The sequence below is a fragment of the Schistosoma mansoni genome, chromosome 1 (genome assembly GCF_000237925.1).
Source record: "Schistosoma mansoni strain Puerto Rico chromosome 1, complete genome".
NCBI classification, from domain to species: Eukaryota; Metazoa; Platyhelminthes; class Trematoda; order Strigeidida; family Schistosomatidae; genus Schistosoma; species Schistosoma mansoni.
The window spans coordinates 36,360,294-36,374,851 of NC_031495.1; the positions used below are offsets into that span (position 1 = coordinate 36,360,294).

At 29.4% G+C, this 14,558-nt stretch overlaps 1 protein-coding gene and 1 non-coding gene across 2 annotated transcripts in view; both read right to left on the bottom strand.

Annotated features, from left to right (window-relative positions):
• Window positions 1-12,748, bottom strand: part of Smp_159050 (putative plexin) — a gene marked incomplete at its 3' end in the record, with an annotated part of 56,636 nt that extends 43,888 nt beyond the window's left edge. The window contains exon 1 of the mRNA XM_018794256.1: window positions 11,825-12,748. Within this exon, the coding sequence (XP_018648687.1) occupies window positions 11,825-12,422 (598 nt within the window). The 5' untranslated portion in view covers window positions 12,423-12,748. The remainder of the gene's footprint in view (window positions 1-11,824) is intronic.
• On the bottom strand, window positions 3,997-4,063 carry Smp_tRNA_01676_Sup_TTA.1.1. The gene has a single exon. It is a non-coding gene (tRNA).
• Window positions 12,749-14,558: the final 1,810 nt, after the last annotated feature.

Here is a 14,558-nt window from a genome sequence, read left to right on the forward strand (position 1 = left end):
ACGCTGAGAAATAAATCATTCCAATAAAGTACACTTATAACTTAAAATTCATCAAGATAATAATAATAATGTTTGGCCAATTGAAGTTATAAGTATAATCGAATTAGAACATCAGTACTATTGAACTCAAAGCATGGTTTATTTTTCAGTCATATTAGTAATCAATTTAGTTTTCATTAAAAAAATTGTACTCAATCAAGATAACTTTAGTTCTTAAGTTTATTTACATCATATTTGTAAAGAGACGTTAGTGGGTTTTATGATTATGAATTTATAGAATGTTTTATTTTATTATGATTGGAATACACTTTTTCAAAGACCCGAAATCGCTGAATTGATTCTCTGCTTTGAAATTGTGGGCTCTATTGAGTGTGTTTTACACTTTTAGTATCTTTTGGATTATGCTTTGTCTTTCACTGACTACCCAAAGAGAGAAAGAAAGTACTCATGATCAGTAACCATGGATCTTCTAACATTTGGTAGGCTTTATGGAAGAAAATGCAAGTTTAAATGGAGTTAGCTGGATGACCTTCAATACCTTTATAAATAATCGATCACAAACTACATACTGGATTTTAGTTGCTTTCAGAAGATAACGCTTATTTCAATATCCATGAAATATCATGCAAAAATTTATTGCGAACGTTAGGAAAAGGAAATGAGTGTATATGTAACAAACAATTAATTAGCAGTCTGATTATACGTAAAATATATGTTGACAATATAAATTATTAGATAGAAAAGAAATGAATGTTAAGTGGATGATTATGGATGAGTTTTGTTCTTCGAGTTCGGTGATTTAGTTGTAAAGATCTCATCATTTTACCAAGGACCGTCATCAGAACAAACGTCAGAATGACAATGAATACGTTCCAGCCATCCAGCTCAGAGAATGAAAGTCGCTTAGATTTAAATTAATTTACTGAATAATTTGCTTAAGTCATATCGACCATAAATCACATTTTCGAAAACGATCCTATCATCTATAAGTTAAAATGAGTACAATCTTTAAATCCATCGTTTAATTTTAACTGATGATCAAATAATCTAGGAAACAAATTATCAAACATAAAAGATTAGAACAATATTTTTGTAAAGGTATGAGAAGTATCATTTACCAATAATTCGATCATCATTAGCTGAGATGAATGGTGGCTAGAAATAGAATCCAGGACTTGCATTTTGTGCTATTCAGGACTCATCAGCTAAGTGTATCTGCATTCCAAAGTTTAGAAGTCTTAAACCTCAATGAGAAGTTTCAAACAACCAGTGCATGATGAATCAATTCAATCATCTTGCAATTCATCTATTGATTCAAAGATATTTTCAAATTATCTTTTTGATACAAAAACCCTTAGGTAATTTCGAATGTATAAGTAGAATTTGCCATGTGACTACACGATACAATAAGTATATAACAAAACTGATTGTACTCTGTTCACAATGTTGACTCATCTATATATATATATATATTGTAAAGATTTATATCAAGTCGGAATGATTTATTCATCATGGAAGACACAGATATTATTCAAAAGCAATCCTCCTTATTTAGCCTAATGTAATTAATTAGAATCCAAAAATATCATATTTAATCATTGTACACCTATTACATTTGTTTATCTTAATTATTTACATAAAATTGAACAAATTTTAAATTTTCGTTTATTACTTTTTCTCTTGACTAGTTAATTTGATAATTACCCCATTCCATATTTATCATTCACTGTTAATAAGAAAAAGAATAGTGTTCACATAAGACATGAAAAAAGGAGCATATTAACACAGGTATTAAAGATGGTTTCCTTTTTTCTTTAAAAAAAACGTTTGATTATCTTTTAAACTGAACATTAGTAAAATAATTTCTAGCATGTTTACATTAAAATCAGTTTAAAAATGTATTTCTCGTATCATTTACATTGGCTAGTCATTTATTAATATAAAGAAATAAGTAGTGTCTGAAAAATGAAGAAAAAATGTTACTGTAAGTTATATCTTCTATTTTTTTTTTAAAGAAGAAGTAAATGGAACTATTTGAGGCCATTTCCGACAGTCTTATGTTTAAAACTTTCGAAAAGCCAACGAACTTAATATTGTGTGGTGTATTAGCTATATGGCTTTTATTTTAACATTTATTTTTCATGTTCAGCCTACTACTAAAGATTATTGTAAGGTGTGTTTTATCTCAACACACCTTGGTAACATAGTATAAGAAACGATATATATATATATATATATATATATATATATATATATATATGCTTTTATTATCCTATTTTGGATACGAAAATATCTTGATAGAGAAAATGAATTAAATTCAACTGCTTGATTTTCGAGTTGATTCAAGCTAAATATTTGGCTCTATGTTACCCAACGATTTTATCCATAAGATATGAAGTATAGTACTGTAACATTTCTGACAATATAGCGATCATGTTGACAAATAATAATATCCAAGCTCGTTACAACAATCGTACATTTAATGTTGTGAAACCAGTTCATTGCCTAAAGTTTTTTAACCCGCCATAATCTCGACTGAATTCACGAAAAAAAACACCAGTAACAGAATGCACAAATGTTGTCAGGACCTTTGAAAAAAAGCATGTCTACGGTAAGCCCCTTTTATGATATTCACGGCAATAGGTATTTAGTTTCATAACTTTGCGGTCTTTATTTTTGAAGCAAAACATTGAATCGTTTACTTAAACTGAGTAACATATGATATTTAAACTTTAGAAAGATCTAAACAAAATTTTCAACAGCTGTTTGATGTGTCTGACTGCTTTTTAAAGTATGATGTTCACATGATAATATTTCAGAAAATGGAATGGGTAGAAACTTGACTTTTTACTTATTCGTTATGATCTTTTTTTGAAATAACCAGGTTAAGAAATTACCAGTGGATTCCAAGCAACATTCATAAACATTTTTATACAGATAACATACTATACACTGTTAAACTTGTCGTTCGCTAAATTCGTCAAGCTAGTAAATCAGTGCCTGTTATCAAAGTTTTCTCTCAAGAAGGCCATTCGGACGTTGAAATATAACTTGATAAATCTCTGTCGTTTGTATTCAAAACAAGGTCCAAACGAAGCTATTTAACTGTCATCAGATTTATTATAAATACAAATCTCCAAACAAAATTATCATTATGAATAAACGTATAACATTCTCTACACTATAGTTTAGAGGAGAGTATTGCGAAAAATTTGTAGTGTGTATGTAGCTAAAAAGTATCCCTTGTAGAATACAGCGTTACACCATTTTTAGCTATTCTTATAAAATGATTCAATGTATCTAAGAGCTTTTATGGATTATTGTCAGAATTGTAAATTTTATCACTTGGTTGTTATCAGCTAGTGATTATACTTAACTTATGAAAATAATTTTGATGAATGGTGAGTCTTTTGTTTAAGTCATACAAATAGTTAGATATTTATGTAATGAATGAAAATAAAGAAGATCATTTCCAGAGATAACTTTTCAAAAATTTAGAAAATAGAAGCTTTAGTTGTAGCTTCTAGGTACGTTATCATACTAGATATTACATGTACATACAATATCAAAAAAGGAATTTTAATTATTCACGAAATGATAAGTATCGGATGAAACTTCAAATGTGTAGAACTTAATAAATTGATGATTATTTTAGAGACCATTACATCAACAAGGAATTTGTTGATCATCTTTGTAGTGTGGTGTGGGTTATTTATACCCACATAAGTAGTATATGGTGATGGTCAGACATAGAATGAATTTTGGCAGAAGATCGATAAGAAAGGAACAGCAACGAAGCGCAATCAGTATGAAAGTGCATGAAGAATGAAATCAGAGAATATGGATTGATATTTGCAGAAGGAACAGTCAAGATTGAGACAATTGTGCAAATTAACTGTTTACTGTATATTAAGCAAAGATGGATAGTGGATAGCAGTGCAATCCAGTTTGACGCTCACTTCGTCCTATTTGGGACTCGTCAGCTGGAGTTGATGTTCACTCTGGAACTCGAACCCAGTACCTTTCGCTTTAAACGCCATCGCGTTATCCACTCAGCTACTGAGTCTTGATAGCCACTTGCTTGTGTAACGGGGTGAAGTTTGAATTCATTTAGTATTGCTTGTTTACTGTATGGTGAGATAGTCTGTAATTTATGCTTAAATACATTTGATTGTCCCCACTCGTCTTCTTGTTCACTACAGTATGACATTTTTCAAGATAATAATAATCTAAGAATATAGTAAATAAGATGTTTATTTGAATTTCTCTTACGGCGGCATTTTTTTTTAGTTCCGTCTTGATAGAAGACGTTTTTGATTATGATTAAATATCTTTAAAAGATATGTTTATATTTCACTGAAATTTATACTTTATTTATGGGATGGGATTTTATTAACTTTTATTTTATATCAATGTTTAGTCTATCTGATAATTCAGATATAAAAACGAAACAAACATTAGAACAAAATTTGATGTAGCAAGATGTTCTACAAATAATCGCCAATCTTATTTTTAAAAAAGATAATAATAATAACCGATGAAATGGTAGTACCGGTAAATGACAATGTTTTTAATCAACAACATTAACATTATTCTTATCACTTAACATGAACTTAATTTATCTTGAATGGATAGATATAAAGTTTCACTATATAAACGATTATCTTCAATAGTAGTACATTTATTTCATTGCAAATATGTAAATGAAATTTATACAAAACAACATACTTCCTTTTATTCTGTGTAGAAATAATCTCAATGATTTCAGTCTTTAAAGAAAAACAATCTCTATCTTCTAAGCAAATCTGGATAGTGGCTAGCAGTAGAATCCAGGACGCGCGTTTCGTCCTAGCTAAGTGGATAACGCGATGGCGTTTGATACTAATAGTACCGGGTTCGAGTCCCAGAGTAAACATCAACTCTGAGATGCAGGTACATCCAGCTGACGAGTCCCAAATAAGACGAAACCCACTTCCTGAATTTCACTGATAGCCACTACCTATCTTTGCTTATAAAGCTTGTGACTTCAGGCAATATCAAAGCAGTCCGCTTAGGATGCACATATGCAAACAAGATACAAGTAAACAACAAGTGAATATAATCTCTATCTTAATTGTTTATTTATTTATTTCTGATATCGAATTATATTTAATTAATTATTTTGGTAATAATTCCATATTTCGCTTCCAGAATTGGCTTTAACCAAATTGAAAGAAAGAAACAAAAACTGAATATAATATTATAGAAATAAATATTAATTATAAGTAGTATAAGTAAAAAATTCTATTTTTTCTTATAATAAATAAATTATACTTAATCTTTATTATGAAATTTGTTATGATAACAGATTACTGATTAGAATAATAGTAATTCATTTAACAGATGATGAACTAAGTGAAATTTTATAAGCAGGTGGTTGAGGTCATTAATACAAATAAATAAAACAGTTTTATTAAGTCAATTTTAATTATAAAAAAATTGAATTTAGAATTAGATTTAAACAATTATATAGAAATTTAAAGCAATTAGTCCCTTTGATAAATTTCGATAGTGTAATAAGTAGACGAAGATTATCAGAACTATGTACCAACATGTGCCAAAATGGTTGTAGAAACAAATAGAATCAAATGACCCGATAAAAGTAGGGGGTAAACATCCATCATCTTCTATTGCCAAACATGTAATCGAAATAGGCCATAAAATTGATCTTAATTTGGCTTTTGTGGTGTTGTATAAAAACGTAAAAGGGTGTATATTAAGGTTTATTGAAGCTTTAGCTATACGAAAATTAAAACCCCCTTTGTGTATTCAAAAACAGTTTGTTCTCACCTCAAACCTACCCTGGTAGTATTAGCTTATTATGCAGAATGATTAGGTTTAAAATTGTTTTCACATTATGTCTATTATTTTTATTATTATTATCCTTGTCTACTCTTACCCCGCATTTCCAGTCTAGTTGATCTTTTATTTTTATATATAAATGTTCTTAACAAGTATATGTGTGATCAGACTGTTCGAAATGTATCACGCTAATATATCACATAGTTCTGATAATCTTCGTCTTTTTATTACACTATCGAAATCATATAAAATATTATGATCAACTCTAAACTAATATAAAACTACATGAGATGATTTAAAAGATATAATTAAAAGTTGTTTTCTCATCCTAAATCTAAGTTTGATAGAGTAGTATTTGAAGATAATGTCATCAAGACAGTAAATTAACTATAGAATTTTTGAAAGTCATGATCCAAATGAAGACAAACGCTACTTTAGACGTAACAGCCATTTAGTATTCAATGTTTTCAAATAAACTATTATTGATTCCAGTTTGCAACACAAATTGAATTTGAACTATATAAGCCCAAACAACAACATATAGTGAAATAAATTTAATTTGAAGTATTCATCTACATGGTTGATAAGATGTCTTTGTAAAATGGATACCTCATAATCCCTGAATTCGGTCAGTATTTATACGCTGAAGTTGTTTGTTCGATTTCACATAGCGATTTCCATATAACATCATTTAATATGTTGATAACGCGACTATGAGAACTTTAATTAAACAAATAACGCAAATATGACTTTTTACTTCTATTACAGTACAATTGAAAACGTAATGATTCGCATGGATTTTCAAAAATGATTATCAAAATAAATAGTTTGTTTAGTTGACACATTCAACACTGTTATATGGTAACTGCTAGACACTAATAATCTTGATTATTCAGAGAAAATAACAACTTCAGGAATCGGTTAATAAAAATTATCTTCCAATTAGTTGCATTTTTATCCTTCAACAAAAGAATGTGTAGTTACTTGAAGTATCCTTGACTTTAGAAACATATACGTATATATCAAGCAAAAATATGAACTATTTCCTACATTTTAAAACATAATTATCTTGATAAGTAATTCACAACGATTGTCATACTGTAGTGAACAAGAACACGAGTGGAGACAATCGAAAGTATTAAAGTACTAATTACAAATTCTCTTACTAAAATCTGATAACCATACAGTAAATAGTTAATTTACAAATTATCAATCAGTTGACTTAATCTTGACCATCCCTTCGTTAAATACCAGTTTATCGTCTCTGATTATTTTTGTACATGCATTTTCACATCAATAGCGCTTCGTTCCCGTTCTTTCCTTATCGATCTTCTATTGAAATACATTCAATGCCCGACTATCGTAATATACTACTTATGTAGATATAATTAACCCACACCACAATACTTGTTTATCTCTATGGTTTATATAAGTTGTCTACTGTCAATCAAATCTTCAATTTATTACAAATTATTTAAATCCAATAGTTGTACATTTAAACCACTTAATTCATATGATACATAATAAACCACAATTATCGCTTTTCTATTAATTGAAATTTATTTTGTAATTCAGAGATAACAAACATTGTTAAGTGAAATGAAATCGTTTCAATTTCTAGGTTCCAGGTCTTATAAATATGTACCGTGTTTGCATAAATAAATAAAATGTTCTACAAGTGTAACTTTGAATCGAGGTTGTACTAAATTAATCACTTCATTCTTTTAAAAATTAATTATAATTACTTTCAATATTTATACAAGTTTATTATCATATGGATGAACGAAATAATCAAGAAAGATATCATGACATTATTGAACAAAAGAAGAATGTGATACTTGTTATCATTACAGTAAAAGGAAAATGAAGATAATAGCAATTATCAGAAGGGGGTTGAGTGGAGATTTTTAGTAAATTTATATAGTTGAGATCATGATTCCATTGAAGCTAGACCATCATGGAAAACCTGGGAGCACTGAACGGCTGTTTCGTTCTATTGTGGGACTCCTCAGCAGTGCGCATCCACGATCCTTCCTCGTGAGACTCGAACCCAGGACATTTCAGTCCCGCACGCGAGCGCATAACTTATGAATCGTTGGGCCGGCATCCAACGGTGTTATTGTTTAACGTCACCCGATTCACAAAATTGAGCGACACATCCACCAATGTCTCCCGTGAGTTGTTATCTCCCAACAGACCTGGCTGAACACCACTGGTCACTGCTTCTCACTAGAACTCCAGGAAATACCTCTTGAAGCCAGTCACTAGTGAGCATATGTTGAATATGAGAAAAAGGTTTTGTGGAGAATTTAGTAATTTAAAAATTGTATTCATGAGTCAGTTGAAGCTAGACGGCTATGGAAAACCTGAAAGCATTGGACGGCTTAGTGGTCTAGACGTTAGGCGCTGGCGCACGAGACTGATAGGTCATGTGATCGAGTCTCGCCGAGCGGGATCATGGATGCGCACTGCTGAGGAGTCCCACAATAGAACGTAACGGTCGTCCAGTGCTTCCAGGTTTTCTATAGTTCAATTCAATTGACTCATGATTTCAACTGTATAAAATGTTTTATTAAATTCTAATTTTTCGGCAAAAACATTAAAAATAAATGTTATAATAAATAATTTTACACACAGAATTATCAAGAAATTTGTGGAATTGGAGACTTAACTACATACAAACTTTAGATTTAAAAACATTTTAAAAAACGGAATACACCAATCCCATTCATGATTTGTTTGAAAGCAAAGGTGTTTATGAATACAAATATGTTAATATTTTACTTCAAAAGTTGAGATTTTTTTCGTTTTTGTTTTGGAATTATTTCACTTTGTTATTTTTTATACACACACAGTACTAATTAGAATAACAAGAATTAAAATTAATCCGTTTTGTATAATGTAACAAAACTCAAGCAATTAGCACATTTACTGATTACGTAAATTTAAACAAAAATGTGATTAGCTTGAAAAGAAAAGGTTGAAAAAAATTGACAAGACATTCCTTGCAATTGACTATTTTTCACCTATTCAGCACAAGTCAATTTTGAAATTTATATACAGTGATTAAAAAAAAAACAAATACGGGAACTGATCTTGTTATTCAATATGATTTTTTACAATGGTGTTTTTGATAGGTATGTTCAAACAAAACTATTTCGTATTTAACAGCCAAAAAACGCGATTTGTAATATCAATATTTTAACAATTTTGCTGAGGAATTATTTCTTAGTGATTTTAAAATGAAGAGAATAATTTATGAAGAGGAATTATTTCATCACATCAGATGAAGATCTACAAGATTTCTCCAAGAGTTGACTATGTGATGTTACTAGGATTTACACGATTTAGACCCACCTTAGAACATATCATCAAAGTATCTTTTTTATTGAAGTGGGAGAACAATTTTCAACTTCTGTCATGTGACTTTGGAAGTTTAAATAAATCTTACTATTTATATTGAGTCAGGAATAATCAAATGCGGTTTGGATCTCAATCTAACACAACAGCTAAATGACAATAAGTTACCATCATATGTCGGGTATTTGTCAAGAAGCTAACTAACCATGGCAGAGTGACTGTAGTTTGAATTAAAGAGGAAAATGTATGACTAGAAAAGATGACTCGATTCTAGCTCAAATCTTGTCGAATAATCAATTACCGACAGCATCAAGCATCTTACCTGATGTAATCAGTTACTGATATATTAGAGCTGACGATTCTCAACAATTCTTGTATAAGAAAAAGAGAATTCAGCGAAGAGGTAGTTTATAGACAGATAATTTTTGCATTTTTATAATTGGAACTACTTCTATGTAAGTAGGAAAATGATTGGAACCTTAAGTTCAAGGACGTAGTCAATTTTTCTATGATTGATCGGCGACCTCCGCAGACGCATAGGTAACCGATTTTCAGATATGCAAATACGGTAATGATTTTTCTTATTTCAAATTTTCCATAACCATTGTATGTATTTTGTCTAGATAAATGCAGGTCAAAACGTTCTGGTAATTTATTACTTGAATTCACGAGTCAGTTAAAGCTAGACCACCATGGAAAGTCTGGAAGCACTGAATGGCTCTTTAGTCGTAGTATGAGAATCCTCAACAGTGCACACTCACGATCCCGCCCGAGGGACCTTCGGTCTCGCACGCGAGCGCTTAAGCTCTAGACCTTGTGAGCCGGCATCCAACGGTGATAATGTCTAACTTCAGTAAGTCTATTTTTTTTATCCTAAAAGCTAAAAAATAAATCTTATGGCTAAGACCAAGATTAAACCCATTTGAATTACTCTACTAGGTGCTTGACTGCATTTGCACACCGGTATGAAGACATTTTAAAAGAGTGAATGATTCTGACAAATCGTGGTATTTCAGAGCTTTTGTATACTGTTACACTCGAAAAATGAGCAAAAATTGAATCGAAAATTCTTCTTCACATGTGCATCACAATTATAAAGCTTTTTATTGATCAAATGCGTTCCTAAACATGACATCATGTTATACATCAGAAAACATGGAAATGACTCTGAATGAAACATGAGAATGGTTCACGAAAATTTCAGGAGATATTAAACAACGTTAAAGTGGTGGTTGTTTTGGGAGATAAGTTTCAATCCATATGATGAGCATAGTTTGATAATAAGCAAATTTTATTGTTTACACATATGTAACACAGAGAGATCAATGATGATCCGATAAATAGAAATTGTGTTAAAATTTAAGCATGGTTATAATTTTAAAATTATATAACAGCAAACAATTTCTTACGTATGAACTTGTCGAAAACTCATATTTTAGCCCAAAATATTGCACAGTTGTTTGTTAAGTTATCAAGTTCAATTTGAAATAAGTATACACGAATTGTTATGTATTTTTATGTATACTAGATTTATACTATGAGGATATTATTTCAAAGATTTCAAAGATCAATACAAACACAACAAATGTAAACGTATATTATAATTTAAAAGGTGACCATTTTATCAAACGTCTAATTGGTTTATACATTGTGAATTAGTCATTAATGCTTGAAACCTAGACTTTTATTATTGAAAAGAAACAATCTTAACTACTATTTTTCAGATTTAAAATTATATAAAGCAAAGCCATTAAAATAATTTTAGCATTTAGAGCTGAAATTGTAATATTTTAATATGGATGAAATCACCCAAAGCTAGTTTAGTTCTCGATAGTTTTCATTTCATTATTTTGGTAAATCTTAGTTATACTGTTGTTAATTTCTGTTAGTAGTAATACCCTGCATAACAGAGATTGTAAGACACAAGATACAGTGTAGAATTTAAGAACTCATAAGAATGTTTTATAAAGATAAGATTATTGTGAGATATATATTAGGATATGTTATAATCTGTTACCTCGAGTGAAAACATGATAAAGTGCTTTTACCAAAACATTACTTCAAGTTAATCGTTTAAGGAACATTTTTATCTATTAAAAGGTGGATGAAAAACATTACCTCACTTATTTGATATTAGTGACTTTTGAGGCAACAGCAGTGGAGTAGAAATTTTAGAGGAAACTTCCGTGATCATTATATAGTGGTAAAATAAAAAAAAACAGTAGTCTGGATTTTACTCACACCTTAGTAAAATATACTTCAATTATTCATGAAGCCGAAGCTACCTATCCTGCATGGCTTTTTATAGGTATCAGGTAACATCAAATACTACAGTAAAGTCTTTTGAAGTATATAAAAGCATCTATTGTTATCAGGAGTATTAAACATCACGTTTAAACGATCCTTATAACCATAATATATTTTATTATCATCTGAAAGTATATAACAATATTCCAAATCTCAATTGGTAAATTATTTCTAATGTCTTAAAGTACACATTACTATGATATTTATATCTTAACTCCGAAATTAAGTGGATTCTTTTATGAATCATGCATTACTTGCTTTCAAAGAAAAATAGGTGAATGCATTTGGTAAAATAAGCCAGGAAAAAATAGCTTACCTTCAATGAATTCAATACGATGATCGCTAAGTGGCCAATTTTCAACAATTTTTGTTGTAGATTTTATCTGTGTAGATGGTAATGAAAATGCCCAAGAGGATAAATATTTACTACTAGATAACTTTTTATTATTAATTAATTTTTTATTAGATACATCTTGATTCAATGAATATTTGTACAATGATGATTTATTTGGAACTATATTAGTTATTGGTAATTTATAATCAGAAACATTATTGTTTTTAATCAATGTTACAGGTAATGATTTATCATGATTTATTTCAGTTGTAGTTTTTGACAAGAAGCCAGTTTGATTTGTGCTCTCATTCGTAATACTTTTTGAACGATATTTATCAGCTCTCAATCTTTGATAAGCATGATTCTCCATGTTTGTACTTTTGTCGACATGCTGAAATAATTCTTTATTATTATTATTAATGATCATATCCTGATCACGACGGTTGTTGTTATGAGGATGCGCTTCATCATTCAATAATAAATCACATTGAATGAATAAATTATTCAACAACACTAAAGATAATAACAATAATGATGATGTTAAGAGTGAATTATGATAATTATTTAAAAGCAGAATCATTTGTAATTGATTGAATACATTGTAAATTCCAGTTGATAAGATACAAAATATATCGTTCAAATAGATATATATATATGAAGTTAGAAAGCCGACAACTATACAAATTCAATTAAGTATAATCACAGTTTATACTTGACAGCAACCAATATAATCTTTCATTTTTTCTTCATAAAACATACATCCATATAGCTTATTTTGTTGGATAATCTTTGTACTTTCTGCCAGAGAATAACTTTGAAAACAAAGTAAGTAATATTGTGGGGATTGTTTACAAGCATCTTTAGATAGGTAAATGATTGGTTGAATTATTGATAGACAATGTGTTCATTATTGAAATTTAACAAAATTAAAAAAAAACCCAGTAATCTCCTATAAAGTAAATACACACGTCCAAGTTTTTAAAAACAAAAAAATGAAAGAAAGGATATGTGTAAAGTAAAGAATCCTTGCGTTGGTTTCAATAATGAAGGTAGTGAAAGTACTCCCTTGTTCGTCAATTGAATTTCTTCATATTAATTGCTTTTTTCTTGAAAAAAAAGAAAAAAAAACAAACAAAATAAGAAAAAGATGAAAGTTTAAAAACTTTCATCATTAAAACTAACTAGGATCATGTGATATTAAAAAACAAAAAAAAATAATAAATCCAATGAAATAAATCAGTTGCCGAAATTTTAATTCGGTTTAAAAAGCCTAACAAGGATTTTAAATTGTTAGAACTGAAAAACCATATGAATCTACCTGAATAAAATTCTTTAGATTACTTAATGGTTTGATTACTGTCTACTCAGATTAAATGGAATCTCTACATAAAACATGTTCGGATCGGACACTTTTTACGTCATAATTGGTTTTATATACATAGGGAAACAAATTATTAATACTTTCTTTTTGTAACCAGTAGTCCTAGCTGATTGGTCAATTGATGTAGTCATGGTAACGTGAATTGACCAATTGTAGTTTAGACAACTTTTTAATTATAATAATATTTTAAAAAACTTTTTTGCAGACATAATAAACCATATGAGTTGTACAGAAAGAATACAAATGGTTATACAAGCGGTCATTAACAGATGGGCAGAATGTTAAGTGTTGTATGACAGTCCATCATCAAAAAGTGTAAGAGCTTGGGTTTTTTTCTCCTGTCTTTAGTTATATGACTTGAAAGAAATGATTTAATTTGCATGACGTCAAATTAAACTACTTTAAAAGGATATTTTGTTTGCACTTTATTTAATTTTTATGATCCATAAAAAAACACTGTTTTTCCAAACATTATTAGGCTATAATTTAAGAAAGTACAGCTTTCTGTTCCCGGGACTTTTAGATATCGTAAATATTCTATTTGTTTCTCTGAAAGGCGAACATTTTATAGAGAATAGATGTGAGGTTAACATTTTTTTGATAATGTTCAAGTCGAGATTAAAATGAATATCTGATTTCTGAATAGTAAGACACAATGATCAAATGAATATATTCTCCAAAGCTAAAAATAGCCCTTAACTACGTTATACATTATATGTTTTAGGATAATAACTTGGTCACTTATTTGTTCAACCCATTGATCAACTTTATTCACTGTGATTTAAGCTTATAAATTTAATTTTTCAGATTTTTGTGGTTTGAATGTGCTAATCTTATTGTGAGAAGGTGGTGTTTTTTAAGCGAACTACTTAAACTAGTTAGTACAAATAAAACAATTCAGTTAGAGGTTAAGATTGTTATAATGATTGAAATGGATGAAAAAGTCAGATTACAGACTCACAACTTTACAAATTAAATTCCTAAACTGTATACATTGTTTATTTCTCAACATGAATTTACTTGTATCTGTACCTCAAACTGAGAGGAAAGGTACTTAATTACTTTTTATAGCAGCTACATTCATATTCTGGGGCCACAACCATATCTATAACACAAACCGTAAAATGGAAATTCAACTCTTAATTAAACTCCTAATTAATCGATTCGGTTTCAGAAGAGGCAAAGAGAAACTTATTGAAGGTTTTCAATAACTTCAAGTGATTAGCAAAATACCTCGGTTGTACTTCAATAATGTTTTCACTGTAAATCATCATATTACCCAACTCTCTATCACATGTAATGCATCTAAAACTTATATAATGGCATCAGTTTAAA